The sequence below is a fragment of the Hippopotamus amphibius genome, chromosome 4 (assembly GCF_030028045.1).
Source record: "Hippopotamus amphibius kiboko isolate mHipAmp2 chromosome 4, mHipAmp2.hap2, whole genome shotgun sequence".
NCBI lineage: Eukaryota > Metazoa > Chordata > Mammalia > Artiodactyla > Hippopotamidae > Hippopotamus > Hippopotamus amphibius.
The window spans coordinates 29,783,900-29,804,480 of record NC_080189.1 but is presented as its reverse complement, the minus strand read 5'-3'; the positions used below and the strand labels follow the sequence as shown (position 1 = coordinate 29,804,480).

Sequence of the window (20,581 nt, the reverse complement as noted above, 5' to 3'; positions counted from 1 at the left end):
TTTCTGAGGACTACTCTATTTCTTCTCTGTCATATATTTGGTCACTTAATAGCATTAAAAATGTGTGGATGTGTGTATTTTGTCAGAGCACTGCTGCTAGATTATGTGGTAGAATGCAGGTGATGGATTGTTGATCAACATAAAGCAGAGACTTTCTTTAGGCATTTAGGGCAAAATTATATAATTCAAAATATTTAGAATGATTTTTTTTGTAGAAAATGAGCAACCTGATTTATTTTTTTAACTTTTATATTTTGGTTTAAAAACCATGAGAAAAAAATGCTAAATTTATCTACATCTTCCATGTGGTGGTTATCAAAACTTTGATTTGCATTATTTGGGTGTAAAGAAAAATAAAGGAGTATGTGACATATATGTTTGCAAATAAGTAGGTGCTCAAGGTAAGTATAAGATGGGCTAGATTGAAACAGAGACATTTAAAGTTATCTAAAATAGTATAAACCAAATTTCTGTCAATTTTGGTAGCCACTTCATGAGGAATAATTTTTCAGGACAAATTTTAGAGTTACCTTTTAAAAAGGGATACCGAGGTATATGTTCTTATTGTGTATCACATGCACAATTCATTCCTGGAATATATTTCTTAGTTTTATCCCTACAAAACAGTCACACCAAAGCAGACCTGGCAAATGCTTTTGAACAGAGAGAAACAAAATATAAAAGCTAAAGAAACTAAAATCCACATAAACAAAAAAATTCTATATTTCATTATTTTAATTGATTTTAAAATGTGTAAGCACTTTGATAGATTCTACTTTATATAGGATTTACTGGTTTTCAAAGTATATAATGCGACAAAAAAAAGTGAACCTAGATTCTTTTTTTCTTGTTCATTGGAGCTATCACATCTCATCTATCAGACCTCTAAGTAGAATTTTAAAAGTGGGGTACTCTCTCACGCCCAAGGACTATGTAATTAGCATATGAATGTGTAACGGATTGTTTGAAGTAACAAGGGAACAATACATAAAGGAACTGAAGAGAGCTACCAACACCTGGGAATGTTGTATTGAAAAAAGCTTTCTTAACGTAAGCAATTAAAAACCAAGGACAAATGCTGACTGTGTAGCAATAAAGCCCTACAAGGAAAGCTAAAATCTGCTGATATTTTGCTGTCATCCTTTAGCCTGAATTGTTAAAACAAGAGCTTACTGTTTTATCTATTTCAATGGGATACTTGTTCAATGTAGGTTCTGTGTGGTATTTGATCTTTTGAAATCATCAAAATGCACTTATATGACAAAAATGTCTCTATGTTTTAAAAATATTTATATTCAAAACATAAATATGAGAAAAAATCTTTTCCCTATGGTCAGTGAAAAGTTTCAGAGGAAAATTCCACCTGATGGCCAGGTCAGATTAGGTATACAGTCAATTATTTATATTTTTTTCTTTGATGTGGACAATTTTTAAAATCTTTATTGAATTTGTTACAGTATCGCTTCTTTTTTTTATATTTTGTTTTTCTGGCCCTAAGACATGTGGGATCTTAGCTCCCCAACCAGGAATCAAACCCATACCCTCTGCATTGGAAGGTGAAATCTTAAGCACTGGACTGCTGGGGAAGTCCCAATTCTCTATAATTTATTTGTCCCAGTAATTCCTGCTGGTGAAGTTCAACCCCAGTGTATTGTTTTGTTTTATTTTGTTTCTCTTGAAGAGATTCCTAATCAGGCAGAGCACTTAAGAGTCGTAACCAATAGCTCAAGTTTGTTAGCAGTCCTTGATATCATGGAAGACTTAGTAGGAGGCAAAAGCGATGAATCATTGTTTCAATTTTTGTCACTTTCTGCTTGTACAAACCACTTATATTTCCTTGGAAAAAGTTATATTATCTCTAGAATAGGAATTATTTTTTTGTAGCCTGTTACAGTCTGGATCAAATGACCTTTTGAGGCTCTAACATCTAATTGTATATATTCTTTGATCATTAAAAAACACTTATGCCCCAGAATTTGACCTTAAGTGGCTAACATTTTATGGCATAACTCTATTTAAAAAATAAATCATGAACCTAATGATTAATTTTTAAGTAGAAAAACAAATATATGCATGAATATTCATAACACCATTATTCATGATAACCCCAAAGAGGATACAACCCAAGTATCCCTCAGTTGATGAATGGATAAATAAAATGCGCATATCCAATGTCAAAACAAAAAGTATAGCGTACAAAATTAAACAGGCAAGGAAAACTTTATTCAAGGCTATTGCAGTAGGGGAGAGAAAGCAGAACCTAGTCTGAGCTCAACTCTGATGAGGCAGAGGGGATAAGGTTTTTTAAGAGCTAGGTTGAGCCCCAGTGTAAAGGTAATGCAGGACATCAGAGGAAGTCCTAGGCCATCTACATTTGCTAACTGGCTCTATTCAAAGGAAAAGTAAGCTCATATCATTATCACAGGAGGTAGTTTTTGCAACTTGAAGGAGGACACCACACTGGGAGGTAGGCTCCTACCCTCCCACAGCAACTGGGAGATAAGGATGCTTATTTCCTTCAATGGTAGCATTTCAGAGAGGCGATTCCCATATTCTTGAAAAGTGCAGTCCTAATTATAAAATTGTCATGTGGCTATTAAAAAAGGTTTACATCTCAAAGAAACAGAGAGAATTTATAAGTTTTCTACAATAAATGCTGGAAGAAAAGGGATGGCAAGAGCCTAGAGCTAGGAAGTAGCCTGTCTAAAGTTTACTCAAGCTGAGGGGACCTTTAAGGCCATCTTGGTCATTGTATAATGGAGTACTATTAGACAATAAAAAGGAATGAAGTACTGATATATCTTACAACATGGATAAACCTTGGAAACATTAATTATGGAAAGTTAAGCCAGTCATAAAAGGCCATGTATTATGTGACTCTGCTTTTAGAAATATCTAGAATATCCAAATCTATAGTAATCAAGTAGACTAGTGGAGGTAGAGATGGGGTTGGGGTAGCAGCTCAAGGGTATGGGGTTTCTCTTGGGGATAATGAAGGTATTCTAAAATCGTTTGTAGTGATGATTGCACAACTCTGCGAATATACGAAATGCCATAAAATTTCATGAGTGAATTGTAAGATGTGTAAATCACATTTCAGTAAAGCTGTTATAGAAATAAACATTTGTTGAAATGTGCTATGTGGCCAATAAAATATTTACCTATATTTAGGGGTAATGAAATTTTTAACAACAATTTGTTTTCTCCAAGGTAGGTTTTGGTTTTGAATAATCTATGGATTCAGAATGTGTATTTCTGGAAGCTGGCCTGTTTTTAAATTTTTATAAAATATTTTAGTATGTATTACCATGTTCTGCTAATGAGATTGTATATAATGTGGCAGAGAGAAAAATAATTTCTGAAATATCCTTGAGATATCTGCCTCCTTGAAACTGGGAGCTATCAATAAATTTAAAAAAACACCTGTGCAGAGACAATAAGAGGAAATAGAGTCTCTCTTCTCTACTAAGGAGAAAGATATATGTATGTATATATGTATGTATATATATGGTATGGTACGGTATGGTGTGGTATAAATAAATCCTTGCATTCAAATGAAAGCTATATTGACAGAACCCCAATATATGAATAAGTAAATATTATTATAACATTTGTGAATATGTAAATGTTATTCATAATGTGTTATGAATGTTCCACAATTCATCTGTAAACTTGCTATTTGTAGCCTTTTCTTTCTTTCTTATTTATTTATTTATTTATTTATTGCCATATCATGCGGCTTGCAGAATCTCAGTTCCCCAACCAGGTATTGAACTTGGGCTACGGCAGTGAAGGCCCAGGATTCTAACCACTAAGCCACCAGGGAACTCCTGTGGCCTTTTCCACAGAAATAATTTTGTCAACACTGATCAGGTTCCAAACCTAGCTCACAAAGATTTGTTTTGCTCACAATGTAGCTGAAATAGAGTAATAGTGTTAACACAGGCTGGGATAAACAGCACAGAAAGGAGGAGGATGAATCGTAGCATCCCAGTTTCTTGGGTACTGGCATGACTCCAGGCAAAATTTTGAATTATGTGAAGGGAAATTTTGGCTTCCATCCATTTTCTTTTCTCTGCCCCTTGCCCCACGTTCAAGATGTAGAGCCTCTATCTCTGGGTCATGAGGCATCCACTACTTTCACGGTGCCCAAGCTTCCCACTGTGTTACCTCACTCAGGCACCTGTTCCTCCAAGAGACAAATTCATCTGTACCATCTAACACAACCTTTCTCCCAGCCAACATATACACACACATTTAAATTTCCATTTCTTCAAGGCAACTAATTTTGTTTTGCATTGTAAAGGAAGTGAAATTTGAAAACACGGTAGCCTCTGGATCTCCTAGAGGCACTTACAGATAAAACTTGGATTGTAACCTAAGAGTATCTCTAATCAGTAGGATTTCAAGTATTCAACTTAGGGAATGGTAAGAAAAGTTTGAAGATAGGACAAGCTGTTCTTTCTGACCCCAGTCTCTCTTTGGGGTGAAATCCTCTGGTTTGCTCCTGCTTTTCACAGAATACTTTCTTTGTCTCTGCCTGAACTTTAACAGTTTTTAAATATGCCCCACTAAAAGTTGCACTAATTACCAGAACATGGACAGTGGAGTCTATAATGGTGGCAGTTGGAATTGGGAGGAGACATTGGGAAGATGACATAGAAAAAAATAATCGTGGACCATTTATGGTACGAATGAGGCTTTGGGCATCTTATAAATTTTTTTAAATTTGCACACATATATTTTTCTGTGCATTGATCTTGGTTTTTATTGGTTGTAGATTGGGCTTATGGATACTACAGACAACAGAGAAAACTTGTTGAAGAGATTGGCTGGTCCTATACAGGTAAATATATTAGAATATAATGAAATTCAATGGAAAATTTTATTGTTCTTGTATCTGTTTTTATATGTAAAAGAAAACTTCATAGCTCCACGCATCATTTTAACTTAGCTACGTGGGTATGCATTAATCACTAAAAATATATCATATGCAAAATAATTTCCAGTGATTTTTCCATTAGCAAATTGGTAGTGTAGAGTATATTGATCTCAGACATAGTTAGATTTGAACCTCAGATCCACACTAGCTATGTCTCCTTGGGAAAAATGCATAACTTAATTGATGTTCAGTTTTTTCATCTGTGAAATGGAGGGTCTTTCTGAGCGTTAAGTGAGATAAATGGAGTTGACACAGTGCCTCCTTATCAATAGAAAATTCTCAGTAAGTATTAGTTACTATTGTCATGATCACATTTGTTGTTAGGATCAATATTAACAAATATTGTTGGGAATCTTGCTCTCAAAAGGGGTTTCCTTCTGAATTACTGCACTGAGTTAATTGGAATCAGGGTCTGATGTGATTTTGTATGATTACCAGACATGGCTTTGAGCGTCATGAATAGCTGAAATTGGCTTAGTTACATCCAGAAATCATGATTAGAAACCTTAGAAAAGAAGAGAAGCTCTAGGCCTAGTTGGAGGAGCCTGGATGGAACCTAGAGGGCACGTGACATGCCTGATGAGCATCTGAGATAAAGTTGGGTAGTGGAGTTGGGTACACATTAGAAATAAGTCTGGGTTGATAAGTCAGAAGAGAATTAAAAGGGCTTTAACATGAGTCTAGTCAATGTGGATGTTATTTTATACATGAAGGACAGCAGCGTGATGAATTTTGTAGCAAGGCATGCATTTTCTTTCTTTTTTTATCCTTACTTTAAAAGTAGAAATTTTTTAAAAAGAATACATGCAAACACAAAGAAGAATTAAAAATCGCTTTTTACTCCTACCAGGTATATCCGCTAGAAAATTTGGTGGATTCTTTTCTGGCCAGTTTTTATTATATTATGTTCATATATTTTTTATTTAGAGTTTTGCATCCAATTTATTCTGGAAATTATTTTTGAGGCAGTGATAATTCCTGTTGGTCCTGGTTCTTAATAGTCCATTGAATACGTTTCATTTTTAATCATCCATTATATTTGGATATTCAAGCTATTCACTGTTTATAAAAATAGTGGCAAATAGATGAATAGGTATGTCTTTATATTTTTAACATTTTGTATTAGTGAATCCTCCATATGCCATTATTGAGTAGAAAAAAGTAATTGCTTTCAAAATTCTTGATACATATGGCCTAATTGCTTTCCAGAGAGCATATATATGCTTACATGGAGTATGAGTAAGTGACTGTCCCACTGAATAAACCAGGATTTAATGACTGTCATTTTGAAAATCTTCACTAATTTGACGTTTAAAAAATGACAGTTTGCTTTAATTCTGTTTGATTACTGCTGAAGTCAGGATTTTAATTTTTATTAGTTATTTGTATCACCTTTTTTATGAAATAAGTTAAATTATAACATGGAAAATAATCAAGATATCCATCAAAGCAGGAAAAATTGAGCAAATTAAGGCACATCTAACCTGTGGATTACTGTGCAGATGGGTATGTGGTTGTTCTGTATGATATTGTGGAGAAAGACTTGCCCTTAATTTACCCATTTATAATTATGACCTACACATCTAATCAATTCTGCTTTATTGTTTTTAATTTTTTTAATCTTGAGAAACAAAGATTCTCCATAACTCTAGGCCATTTTTAATTATTTAAATTAATTATTTCTTTTTAAAAATTGTGTTTATGTTTTGCTCTTATGTACTTAATGTAATGAACATCCTCAAATTCTATTTACTTGAGCAATTTTTTTTTCAGAAAAAATGGACTTTAACAAAAAGAGAGTTGTTGGATTGAAGTGCCTACTGTTTTTAATATTAATATATATGGTCAAATAAATACGGTCAAATTTTAGAAAATTGTGTTAATGTATCCATTCCCCCACATTTTCACTCACACTGATTTTAAAAATCTGATCAACTTGTTTGACAAAAAGTAAAATCCCATTTTTAATTTGCTTTTTTCTATTTACTTGATTTCTTAAATTATCCCAAATAAAAGGTTTAGGTTAGGGTTTTGGGAGGACATAAGATAAATAAATACTACCCTAGGTAATACTTAAGTGAATGAGAATGATAGACCTAAGTAAGTAGTATAAAAAAATGAACAATCCATTTATTTACCCCATACAATTTCACTTTTGTTTTAAGTAAAAATGTGTGTTATATTCTATTTGAATAAATTTGTGTCTTAGTTTCTCTGGATTTAATTCCAGCTTTTGGACAATTTTTCTCTATTATATACATAACTCATACACCTAAAGATTTTAAACTGTTATTTTGATTAAAAAGTAAAGATACCTTTTAATTACCTTTAAATTATACTTGAGGGTTTTTTTTTTAAGTATTTAAGGATTTAAACGTAAGAGAATAAATATTTTCCTTTAGTCTGACTTTATTAAAATACTAGAGCTAAAATAATATTAACAATAAAACAATCCTCAAACAGGAACAAAAAAATAATATATAACTGTTGTAGAAAACTTGATACATAAAGATGTTCAGAGAATAAAAATCAGCTTGTTTAGTTTTGTTAACATCTGCCTTCCTAGTTTGAGGTAGAACTAAGAAGCAGGTTATTTTGCTTTAACCAATGAACTTTTAAACAGAGAACTCAGATATTTACCAGATGTGGGTAAAATGAAAAACAAGCTTTAATGCATCCTTCATTCTCCCTAAACCTAGAACAGGAAAATGGAGGACCTGTAGCCTAAGGAGAGAGAGGGTTACAGTTCCCACCACCCCAAGCAAGGGAGCAAGGGCTGGTGTCTAGAATACTAATGCTGCCTGTTTCCAGCAGCCTGAGGTCCCTGAGGTTCCTGAGGGTGTGCCTCCTCAGGTCAGGAGAAGACAAGAAGATGGCAGTTTTACCAGTAGTTTTTGGCAAATACCACCGTGCATACGTGTTATCTTAGGAGGAAGCCACAGAGCTCTTCCTTTTGATGGGCTAATTGCACGTAGACATGGCACCTGTAGACTGGCCAGGCTTTCACGGATGGATTTATGCATAAACAACACACAGTTTTATAATTAAGTTGCAGCATCCTGTTCGTAAGTTAAGGCCTGTTGCCTTTAGCTCCTTTAAGAAGCAGTCTGGTGATCGAAGGGATAGATTCATTAAAAAGTGTCATTTGCTTTAGAAGGAGGAATGGTAGGTTTCAGAAGGGAATGTTCCAGAGTTGAGGTGAGGGTGGAAGCTTATCAAAGTTTTAAAGAATGGATTGCTCTGCTTACATTGGTACTTCTCATTGGTTTGGAAATTTTCTGTTCCTAGAATATTTGAGGATCCTAGGAAGAGACTAGAAAGAGTTTTGAGTGAGGACATTTTACAACTGCTTAGCTCAAGCTAAGTGTGGATTGACTGTTTTGTCAGATTTCCTAGATTATTAAAAAGAAAACAAACTAAAGCCTTTATCCAAATAAACGTATCTTTCCCAAGCAAATCACAACAAAGCCAAGCATTTTAAATGTGGATTATTCACTACTAAATATATTATCTCTTTTTATTTTTAATACAAATTTAGATAAAGGTTGGTAGTATTTTCAATTTCTGTGATTATTATTCCACCTAGATGAAAAACTATATGTGCTAACTGTATAAAATTTCAGGATAAATTAATTTTAAGATTCTTAAATTTAAGTAATTGATGAATGGCTGAAGTAAATTGGTTTTGAACACACTTAGCTCTAGTTTTGTTCATGACAGTTTATCTTGTTGAGCTGTTTGTCTGATTAGCTGCAATCTGAGAAGAAAAGACTTGCCCTTGAATGTTTGTATATATAGAATTCTATTCATGAAAATTACTAAGAACATCATAACCTCTGTCTGTAAGAGAGCTCATTGCTTAACCATAAGCCATTTAAAAACATATACGGCACATCAAACATGATTTAAATGGAATCATTTAAGCTAAGGTTGTTTAAGAAAGATTACATAATTGTAATATGTGAAGAAACAATAAAAATCCCTGCTGGCTACCAGGTGGATGGAGAAATAGAGGGTGGAAGGAGAGGAGAAATTATTACTCTTTCAGTTGTGTTTTTTTAAACATAGGTTATAAACAACTTTTCTATTCGGGATGTATCCTATAATTATGCTGAGAAATGGCAGGGTTGGTAAATACAGTGAACAGTCCCATTTTTAAAGTTATTACAAGAAGGTGAGCAAAGTTTGTCACTCTGCGATGAAAGAGTGAATTGTAAATCTGGGAATGTCAGCACTAAAATCCAGTTCTTTCCTTAGTAACTTCATTTCATGTAAGGGTTTCAGAAAGATTTCTTCTTAAGGTTTCACATAAGGTTTCTTTTTACTAACTTTAAATTTTCTATAACAATGCCAGAACAAAGACAATTCAATGAAGAAAAAAAAAAGAACTGAGTCATTTGATCTTTTTTTTTTAAATATCATGAACATGTAGCCCACAATGATCATGAGATTAAAATCTTCCTTCTGTTTGAGTTGTTAGATCTTATCACCTTTAAGCAATGATAAGATCATCAGAAATGAATGGACTTTCACTCTTCCACTCTTTGAAGTAGTCACTATTGAAATGTAGTCTTTATTTCCTGGATTTTTAAAAAATATATATTCTGTTTCTTTTTCACCATACTTTAAAACAACTTGAAACTGAAATTTTTGTATTGAAATATTCTCAAATGTTCTTAAATCCAGACACCTTTAAAGTTTCAGTTAAAGGGTTGCATTGGGTACATGTTAGATAGGCCACCCAGGAGTCACTAGTAGACACTTCACTGAATACCTTGGAAGGAAGAAGGCTCTGAATGCTGATTTGATTCTCCTTCCTTAAATAGAGTATCCTGTCTAAATAGTACTTCCAACACATATATAGACTAGAAGACGCTGCTTACGGAAAACAAAAGAACCATAATATAAGGTTGTGTATTGTGTGGTTTGATGTTTGGCATTTATTTTAGGTCATAGTTAGATTTAGTAGTTTTACTTCTCTTAACCTAGGAGAAAATAGGACAAAGGTAACTCAGAAAGAAAATTTGAATCTACATTGAATAATGACTGATTTCTGACTCATCCAGCCTTCTCTTTACGTCTAGAATCTGAATTTTTTTTAATACATTATGTTTACCTCTGAATCATCACTCCTTATCTTAAACACTGTTCATTTCTCATTTCCAACTTAAGAGGGAAAAGGCAAGTTCTAGAACTCCATGTATAGAATTACCTCATTTTTGTAAAATATTATATATTTACATGGGCATAGAAGAGAGACCTGGAAAGATACATACCACACTGTTGCCAATGGTTACCCCTGAAGAGTGGGACCATAGGAGGAGGGGGACTATCACCTCTTTATGCTATTTGTATTTTGCTAATTTTTTAAACATGTAAATTGAAATGAAAGGTTTTCAACTACTTCTGTTAGTTTTAGCTAAGATGGGCAAGGTCGTTGGAGAAGGACCTCACCTCTGCATTTTCACTAGTCAGAACGTAGGGTCCCTGCTGAGCTGCAGTGAGAGGATGCCACAGACATCTAATCATAGCATGAGGACACCTAGAGCCAGGCTTTCTGGTCACCCCTAACATTCAGGCTGGCCAGGCTGTTTAACTGCTCTGTATTTCAGTTTTCTTTCAATAAATAGTTTTTAATAACGCCCTACCTAATTGTGCATGAGTCAGGTCAGCATTTCACATTGTTGTAGGAAATCTCTTTGAACAGTTACGCTACAAATCCAAGTGATTCTTATTCGGCAGTGTCTTAACTTGAGCCCAAACAGATTAAAGTCGGGGTGTATCTGATAATCTCACAAGAGGATTAGAAGGAATTGTTTAAATGCATATGATAGACAGGTATTTCCTATCATTGTACATTTTTAAAAGTTTAGCTAAGATGTGTGACTGAGCCAACTTTCCCTATGAGAAATGTGTTGAGTAGAGCATGCCTCATTGTAAAGGCTGAATAGGTTCAGTTAAATACTCTAAAACTCAGAGTTTATTTTTCTGCAACTATCAGAATTGAAAAAATAAAGGTGTGGCTGAAGATTAGCGTTACAATTAAATAATCATTGCTAAATGTGTCTAAGAGTAAAACAATATGCCAGTAGTATTCCCCCAGGAGTAAAGTTAAAATTGCATAGATTCTCTAGGCCATCCTCATAACCACCCCTGCTGACTGTACTTGGTAGAGTATTGAATGGATTGGACAAGTCCCTTAGCAGCTCAAGGTGAGAACATCTGGCTGTTTCTCCTTCTGTCTGAGCTCCAAAGTCTGGGCTTAGTGTCTGGGTTTACTGTTCTCCCTCCCTTTTCTCGATCTCCTTTATCTCACTCTCTGTGTTTACTCTGAAGTGTCCCGGTTCATAAAATACATCTTTCAGCCAAAAGAGAGAGAGAGACTATTACATGATTAATTAAAAAAAAAATCTAACATCAGGCCACTGTTTGTGTAATCACACAAAATTCATTTAAATGTTTTCAACTTTTAGGAAAAATACCATTGCAATTATTTTAAGTTGACCTGTGTCACCTTCCTACTTTATGAATCAGTAAAGGCTGAGTGCAAGGCTTATTTACTTAGTTTCCTGTTTTCTGTATGGTAACTCTGACTCTTTATACCAAGGATTTTCAAAGAGCAAGAAGATAAAAAGTATGTAAATGGCTCATTTTTTATATTCAGAAAGATTTCTTATTAAGTGAAGCAGAGAATTATTGATACAAAAATTATTTTGCAATATATTCAGATGTGTTTAGGACTGATTTTTTTTCCCTTTATCCATTAAATGTATGTACGTATCTATATGGCTATCTCTCTATCCTGCTACCTATGAATACCAGGCCTCTGTTTAGCCATGTAGTATGATTTGTTCAGGTAAGAGATACCTTGATTGGGCGAGAGCTAGAACTCTTCCTGGCTGAAATACAGAGGATCTTAGAGGTTCTTTGTGGCCTCTGGCAAACCAGCCTCCAAACTGCGCAGGGAGCATCTTAACTATCACACAATATACTAGGACACTTGACAACTTCCCAGATTCATTCCTTAAACTGTATATGCCTAGGGTTCCATGGGGGGAGTGGTAAGAGAACTCGAACCCTATTTAGAGGTAAATTCAGAGTATATCTGATAACCTAGGGAGGTGGGCCTTATGAAAGCCAGAACTGAGAGAGGCAGTCGGGAGCCCCTAGGAAATAATTACCATGACTGAGGAAGAAACCTGGCAGCAGAGGCTGAGTGCAGAGTGGAGCATGGTATCACCAGGATCAGTTTCCAGGTTCCCTGTGATGCTTCCGGCTGTTTGCAGGGCTACTCCCCACCTAGAGCCTCCCTTATCCTCAAACGTCTGCATGCGCTGTCCTGGAAGCAAAGAGCCCAAATAACTCCACTGTGGGTTCCTTCTCAAAGAGCCCGAAATGAGAAGACCACCCTGGGGGTTCCCAGGCAGACACGCAGGCAAGGCAGCCAAAGTGCAAGCATTCATTCCAGTCCAGCAGCTGCCCGTAGCCAGGGAGGTGATTGACGTTCTCTAGGAAGGAGCAACAACCCTGAACTTAAAATCAGATTCTTGTCTACCTGGGCGAAACTTTAGTCCTTTAAAAGATGCTATCCAGCTCTCTAATTTAAGAGAGTAATTTTTGATGACAAATTTTTGAGAAAGAGGAGACCATACTCAGGCTGAGGAGACTGAGTGTGATAAGACTGTAGATGCATTTCTGATCATTTCTCTGCTCCTGTTATTTCTCCCAGTGACAAAATCAATGAAGTATAGAGATCTGAGCCATTATCTTGATAAGGCTCAAGAGTAACGATCTGGTATATGTTTTCCCCCAAAATGAAAATCACTTCACTTATTTCTCATTATAAAATAAAATACATTCATTTAAGAAAAATCATATATATATATGATTTATATGTAAGTTTAGATTTACTTATGTATAAATATCTGAATTTATGTTTGTGAATGTAAATATATATTTACAAGCATAATATAAATATAATATACATATATTGTATTTCTAAATATTTACCTATAGATTTATGTAAATATTAAATAAATATATGCAATTTAAATAAATTTATATAGAAATACATATAATAGCTGGAATTTATAGAAAATAGCTATAAATCTTAATGAACTAGAAAACAAGAAAAGCTGTATTATAAAGCCCTTTGCCACCTGGAAATTGAAACAATAGCAGAGCCACCCAGAATCAGCATCAAAGTACATTCAGAAGTTGGCACATGGTGAACTGGATTATCTCTAAACTATTAATGGCTAAGCTAGTTTTTTAACATGTGTGTTTCATATTTCATGAGCATCGCTAGGAAGTAAGAGCTGCTTGCAGCACTTTTTTCATAAATAACATACAGTTTTCTTTTCTAAAACCCCCAAAGTAGCACCCAGGCCTAAAGTGCCCTATATATCCTTGAGGGGATTCTGAGGTTCAGTTCATCTTTGTTAGAATGTGAAGGAGTTGACTTCTTATCACTTCCTTGATTTGCCTTCTACCTGGATGTTATTATATACTCCTCAACAAAAGGAAATTTAAAGTTTTGAGACCATGAGTTTAATGAACCCATACTTACTGGGTGTATAGCATGAGCCAGATACTGTGCAGGCTTCCAGGGATGCAGTGAAAAATGGAAGCAAACATGTCGTTGACAGTGATTACAAAGTGTGACAAATACCTCAGGGGTAGACTGTGCTGACGTGGGTCTGCGGCCCCTACATAGCTTAATTGGTTCAGAGGAAGCTCCTGAGAGACAGGGACCTTTAAGCTGAGATAAAGCAGAAGTAGGAGCTAACTAAGGCAACATAGGTGAAAGATTGTTCAAGACAGAGGGAGCGGCCGTGCTAACCTGTGGACGCGAGAGAAATCGCTATGCCCCAGCCTCTCTAGTACTCTTCCTCCTTGGACAGAAGACTAGGAATGTGACGAGAGCTTTCCTAGGGCCCCATGAATTAATTCTGGTTCAATGGCTATCCTTATCCTATTCAAAATTCTAGATAATAAAATTTATACCATATTTTGATTGGCAATGACTTCAATTTTTAGTTATTGACTTATTTGTATTAAGGGATGTTAGGCATGATTTTTCATCAATGTTTTAGTTATTAAACTAAAGAAAGAGGAACTAATGAAAGAGACCCAAAGAGGGGGATGTGAGGAAGGCATGGGGAGGGAGAGGGTTTTACAGCATCCAAATGGGAGAGAATTTCAAGGAGACAGGACTAACGATGTCACATTACTTCACAGGAAGTGCAAGGTGAGATCAAGGTTATGAATCTGGCCCTGTTCTAAGGAAGCAGGTTTTAGTGGGGTTTCCTTTGCTATTTTGTCTGATAAGGAACAGGGTCTGGGGTTAGACTATCTAACGGCTTAGCTTCAAAGGGAGCTCCATAGGCTCTGCCTCTTTTATTTCCTCATCTGTCAAAAGAGCTAATAATAGTGCCTCCCTCAAAGGGTGCAGCAATGAGTAAATGGTCAGTATATTCATAGCACTTAGAACAGATGTGATTACATCATTCTCCTGTTTCAATCCCCGCGGTTGCTCCCCATCACCTACAAAATGAAAAATGGACTCCTTAGTGTGGCATAGAGTGACTTTCGTGATTCGCTTCAGCCCACCTATCCTGTTCTGTCCCGTATAATTATCTATCCCTCTGCTTACTGCTGTGCCAGCATTTTCAAAAGCAGTTCTCTCCGATTCTAGTCGTTCTTCACTGTTTTGCCAGAATACAAAGCCTCTCCACCTCCTTTAAGAAGTGAGGCCTTCCTGATGCCTGCAACCCCCAGGCCAGTGCAGATGCCTCACTTTCATGCCTTGTCCCTGTGCCCTGCTTTTTGTTGCACGTAACACAAGGATGTGGCAGGTTCCATGTTTTATTCCTCTTTCCTTTCCCATAGTGTGGCATGTGGTATGTACCCTGCAAGTATTTATGGCATGAATAAATAAAGCTGAGACATGATAGTGTTTTCATTTTACAAATGGAAAAAGAGAGAGGAAGTCACTTGCCCAGAGTCACAAGCTGAGCAGCAGACTGGAAGCTTGAACCTTGGTCTTGACTCCCAGCGCTCTTCCTGAGACTCTTAAGGCCACATCTACTCCCAGCACTCTTCCTGAGACTCTTATGGCCACATCTAAGTCTTTTGTCTCAGTGATGTGGGTTACAACACAAAGCTGTTAGATTTTTTAATTATTGTGTAGATATTTTTTAAAATGCTGATTCCAAAGCCATTGTGCTTGGTATGGCCTTTTTGCTTTATGCATGTGTCTTTTTACTTCAAAAGTGGAATTGTAGGTGCCTTTAATTTTCATCTCTGCCTGTCCATATCTTCTAGCTTGTCTACACTACATATATATTTGTTTTATAACCAAAGGGGGCTTAAATGTCTAATTAATATAATATAAATTTATTTGAATTAATTTCCATTCTTTGTGTGATTAACAAGTCATTCACATCACAGAATGTCTTCTGCTGCTTCTTATTTCCTCACTTCATAAAATGATCTAATGGTTTATGTATCTGAGGGCCTTGTATCTGGGTCTCTTCCTACTCGACTGTAACAGGTGAACTTCTTTACTGATCAATAAAGTTGGAAATACTATATTAATCATCTATATCCTTAAAGAGTAGGTAATAAATTGTAATTAATGTGGAAATGGATACTGTTCTCTTAGTAGGATGGCCGTATCATCATTCACTTGCATTTCACCCAGACTCGATCTAGGATTCCATTTAGGGCACTTAACGTCTCACCCAACTTGATTTTCTTCTCTGTTGTAGTTCAGTATATTCACTCTGCATTCGTTTCACAATCGGGATCATTATCCCAGCTCAGTGAGAATCAATTTCTCATAGTTGATTGTCTGAATCACTGCCAGCTCAGTCACATTTTCTACATCATTTACCAGAAAGTATAGTTTTTTAAAAAGTCAGAACAATTACGCAGGTAACCTGTAGCCTTGATATGCCCCTCAGAATGTGCTTCAGAGGAGTCACCCCCTCCTGGAGCTCAAATTCTTCCGCAGATTGATCAACAGTGTTGCTGACCTGTAGATCAAAGGATCCCCCGTTCCAATTCACCATTTTCTAAGTGAGCTTCTATTGACATGAAAGCATTCATTCTCTTTTGAAAGGAGAGCAGTTCATCTTTAGAGTGCAGTGTCTGTTGTTTCCTTTTAGGAGAATAATTACATCTTTAATTTCTGTGGAGATAGTGAGGAAAGCTAGTTCAGGATATGTTTGTGTGGCTTCAGAGTAGATTTGGGGAGCAGATTCTGTGACTTTTAATTATGATTCTTACCCCCCAAAGTACATGTTTTGGTAAATTATAATAACTATTCTACTCCTTTCATTTATGGTGATTGAGATTGCTTTTCTATGCTTCAGTACAAGAAGGAAGATTTGATTTAAAGTCCATGTTTTTATCCCATAAACATTTTTAAAAGTAAATTGAGTAGAAAATTAAGTTCAGGCATGTGATGCAAATTCCTCAAATGTGTCTGACCTTTGTTTAATCATTTAGGAGTTATCACTGCAAGATGTTTATATAGATTAGATACCACAGAGATCTAAGGAACCGTATGTATTTGATCCTAATTAATATTTGGCATTAAATAGTCTCGTCAGCTTTCAATTTCCTAATGTTAAGCAATTAAGCAGCACTCAGCTGTTGGTCAGATACGTATTAAACTTTGCCAATGGTACATGTATATATACACACCCAAGTTTTTCACTGTATTTGGACTGTGTTGCAAGACATGTTGAAGTTCACACATCTTAGGAGGATTGTATGTTACAGGTTATCACTGAAAAATTATTTATGATCTGTTTAATAACGTAAATTATCACAGACAGTTGTTTAGCGTATGTTTGCTCACAGTCTGTGAAGATCCATCAACTGAAAATAACTTTTTGTGACGGTTTGAAAGTCCTTCGTATTTTTTTAAACATTTATTTATTTTTTATTTATTGGTTGCATTGGGTCTTTGTTGCTGCGCATGGGCTTTCTCTGGTCGTGGAGAGTGGGAGCTACTCTTCATTGCGATGCTCGGGCTTCTTATTGCGGTGGTTTCTCTTGTTGTGCAGCATAGGCTCTAGGCACTTGGACTTCAGTAGTTGCAGCACATGGGCTCAGTAGTTGTGGCTCACGGGCCTAGTTGCTCTGTGGCATGTGGGATCTTCCCGAACCGGGGCTTGAACCCGTGTCCCCTGCATTGGCAGGCGGATTCTTAACTACTGTGGCACCAGGGAAGCCCAGTCTGATGTATTTAAATAACATTAAAAAATAATAAAATACTGGATTAGTATGGAATTCCATTTTCTTAATTGGATTTTCCCTAAGCCTTTACATTTTGCATGTTTTTGAAAATGAAATTTCCAAAGGAGCAATTATAATGAGAAAGCTTAACAAGAGCATTAGATAGTTAGCTTAAAACCTAAGTCTGTGGTTCCTAAACTTTAGCATGCATCAGAATTACCTAAATATTACTAAATAAATCTTACTAAAATAGGATTGCTGGGTCTGACTTCTAGAATTTCTGATTCAGTAAATCTGAGGTGGAGGCTATAAATTTAACACCTAATGCTTTTCAGGTGATTCTGCTGCTGCTGGTCTGGGGAACCTCATCTTGCAGTGTCCAGAATCTAGATCATTCTCTATTTACATTGCCTTAATTTGAGGAATGAATGAATGAATGATAGAGTCAAAAAGAGAAAGCATATGTGTGAATACATTTACCCACGTGGAAGTGCTTTAGCTCTCTGGATGTGGTATATTGACATGAAAGAATATTATTATTGCTTCTATTTAACATATAATAACATTCTAAATGTTATTTTCAGGACCTGCTATCTGCATCAGTAAAGAGAGAAGGTAAAGTTTTGAACAGTTGTTAATACAACTTCCAACTTTCCATTAGACAGGGCATCTCTCCCTACATCAGGAAGTTCTTGGCCTGGGTGAGTCCAGTGGAAATTCCTCACTAGTCAGTCTGGCCACAAGCTATCTTTACCTTGAATTACCCTAGACACATTTATCTCTAGCAATTGCCAAGGAAAGTTCTTTTTCATAACCTTTTAAAAATCATTTTTTGTTGACCTGTTTCCAAAAGAGCATGCTATGTAAATAGTATTATTAGTTCCTTGACTCATTTTTCTTTTTAGTTTCCAAATTCCAGTCTTGTAGTTTTCCTAAACTATTACTGTTAATAATGATTTCCTTCCAAAATTTTTTGGCTGTTGGTAATGTAATTTAGTGCTATCTTTACAACTTGAAAAATAGGAATGAAATTTTGCCTGTTTATTTTTTTTTTTTTTTTTTTAGTAAACGTTGTTATTCATTCTTTCGTTCAGTAGCTGTTTGGAGTTAAGTAACTCATGTACTTGTCACTTTTGAAATCACTGATTTCAACTCCACAGGATAAATTATTTTACTACTACATATACAAATCATATTTTCCATCACTGGGCTGCATTCTGCTTGGAATTTAGTCTCTCACCCTAGGGAGATATTTTTGAAAGTTTTAATAGTTGTCCACAGAAATTGAGAAAAAAGCATCAGTCAGATCTCATTATTCTAGTAGAAAACTTATTTGAAAATCTTACAGTAGATAATAGAGTCTCAACTTGTTGGATAATCACTTCATTCACTCATTCATTCATTCAGCACATTTTAATTGAGCACTTCTTATCTGGCAGCAGAAAACAAACATCTATAGGTAAAGGAAATGACTCCTAGTGACCTGTTAAGTTAGGCTGCATAAGGATGCCACCCCATTCATGAACACTGAGTACGGTCATTTTCGTTTATTATCCTCTGGAGACATTCCAAAATTATAGGGATTAAATTTATTCAAGGAAATAAACAACTACAGAATTTGTAAGGCCAAGCCATTGTCTTATTTTAAGTAAATATAATTTTTTGATAAATTTTTAAATTTGCTATTGACTCAGTTTTGCCCTTTGGCTTGGGAGGATTCACAATATACCTCCAGGTGATATGACAAGTCCCAATTAAGCCCCGCCTAGTAATGACTTGGTCAATGTTGGAAACTCCGGAAAGACTACTGAACACAACCTAGTTCTCACTAATGTCTGCAACCAGCCTATCTACTCCTCCTTTGCATTCTGGACCGCCCTTCATCCACACTCTGGTGGCAGAGTGTCAAGCATAATATCTCAATCCACATCCACTGCAGGGAGAAGAAATTCTCTCTCCTTTGTTAGCCATGGGATATCTCTCCTAGGTTAAAGACACCTTCTTCTCCAGAACCCTGAGAAGAATGTTAGACTTAGTGACAGGGTCATTTTAGAAGCAGCTTGTCATTTTGGTCAAATTCTTATCATCAAGCGTAAAGTACCTTCAGAGTAGAATTCACTAGGGACCATGCCCTGATGATGACATCTGCTTCACTCATTAAAAGTTCTGCACCCCACCCACTGTGCATGGACTCTCAGATGTTAGTCAGGAATCAAGGTCATTAGTGACAGAGAAGCCTAGGGAACTCTCGGGCTCCAGTCTGATTATGAGTGGGCAGTACTTGTTCAAGATCCTGCATTTGAAACAAGAATTTTCATCCTAGTCAGAGAAGTGGGGGAAGGACCTAGTGATTACCTACAATACCTAAGGAACTATTCAACAATATAGAGCCCTGTTCAACAATGTGAGGATCTTGAAATCCCTCACCCCCATATTCCAGTATGTAGTGATGGCCCCAGTCGTAGTAGTTCTAATGGGAACTTCTGGACTCTAAGGCCTACACCCCAGCGGACATAATGAGGGAGAATATGGGTCTGACAGGGAATTCACAGCCTCCCTCCTGGGAACCTGTGGAATGTAGGAGCTGTTTCTATCCTACACTAATCCTAAAATCAGTTGCCGTGGCTCTTAATCATTACTTGGAAAAGAGACCGAACATAACAAGGTACGGAAAAGTTCCGCAGAGCCTGATTTAGAAATGGTGCTGTCCCCAAGTTTAAGGGTATTCTCTTGGTAGAGTAAGGATCTGGTAAGTTGCTTACACACTGAAAGACCACCTTAACCCAGCAGAGTAAAATGGAGATGAACCTTGAGTAATGGTCCTTAGGACTCGGGTTCTTCAAGACGAAAGAATCCCCAAATCCTAGTAGATAACTCAGCGTTTCCCATATAGAACCCCTAGGACCTCTGAGAAATGAAAGAATCAGCTTTATCTTTACAGACAAAATCAACTCTGGGACATAAGGGGCCACTGAAAGGCTAAGGGGGCCTAGAGGGACAGATGGCGTTACTCTTGAAGGATTCCCAAACCTTCAGCCTGCAGTCTCAACCCTCAGCATCAGCATAGCCAGGCCCATCTACCACACCTCACTTATTTACCAGCTCTCTGGATACACAGACTGGCTTAGCCCTTCCTGGGATAGTAGGGTTGGGGGATGGGGAAACAGTTACTGAAAGGGGGTGGCATGAGTTCTACTTCCTTAAGAGTCTGTTGCCAGCCTGCCAAGGATACACGTTTCCCTCACTTTGATTGTGAAGAGCCCGATCTAACCTACTTAAACCTCATTCCATTTTTCAGGTGCTCATCATTGCTAACCCTAGTCTCCTTGTACGTCTACCTCAACCGCTATGATCTGACACATGGGTCGGTTTCTTCCTGGCCTCCTACCT

The 20,581-nt window shown here is 36.4% G+C and overlaps 1 protein-coding gene across 5 annotated transcripts in view; it reads left to right on the top strand.

Annotated features, from left to right (window-relative positions):
* Positions 1-20,581, top strand: part of PTPRZ1 (protein tyrosine phosphatase receptor type Z1) — a 177,183-nt gene that overhangs the window by 52,826 nt on the left and 103,776 nt on the right. For all 5 annotated transcript variants that reach the window (XM_057731057.1, XM_057731054.1, XM_057731053.1 and 2 more), the window contains exon 2: positions 4,781-4,846. In XM_057731057.1, coding sequence (XP_057587040.1) covers positions 4,781-4,846 — 66 coding nt within the window. The remainder of the gene's footprint in view (positions 1-4,780; positions 4,847-20,581) is intronic.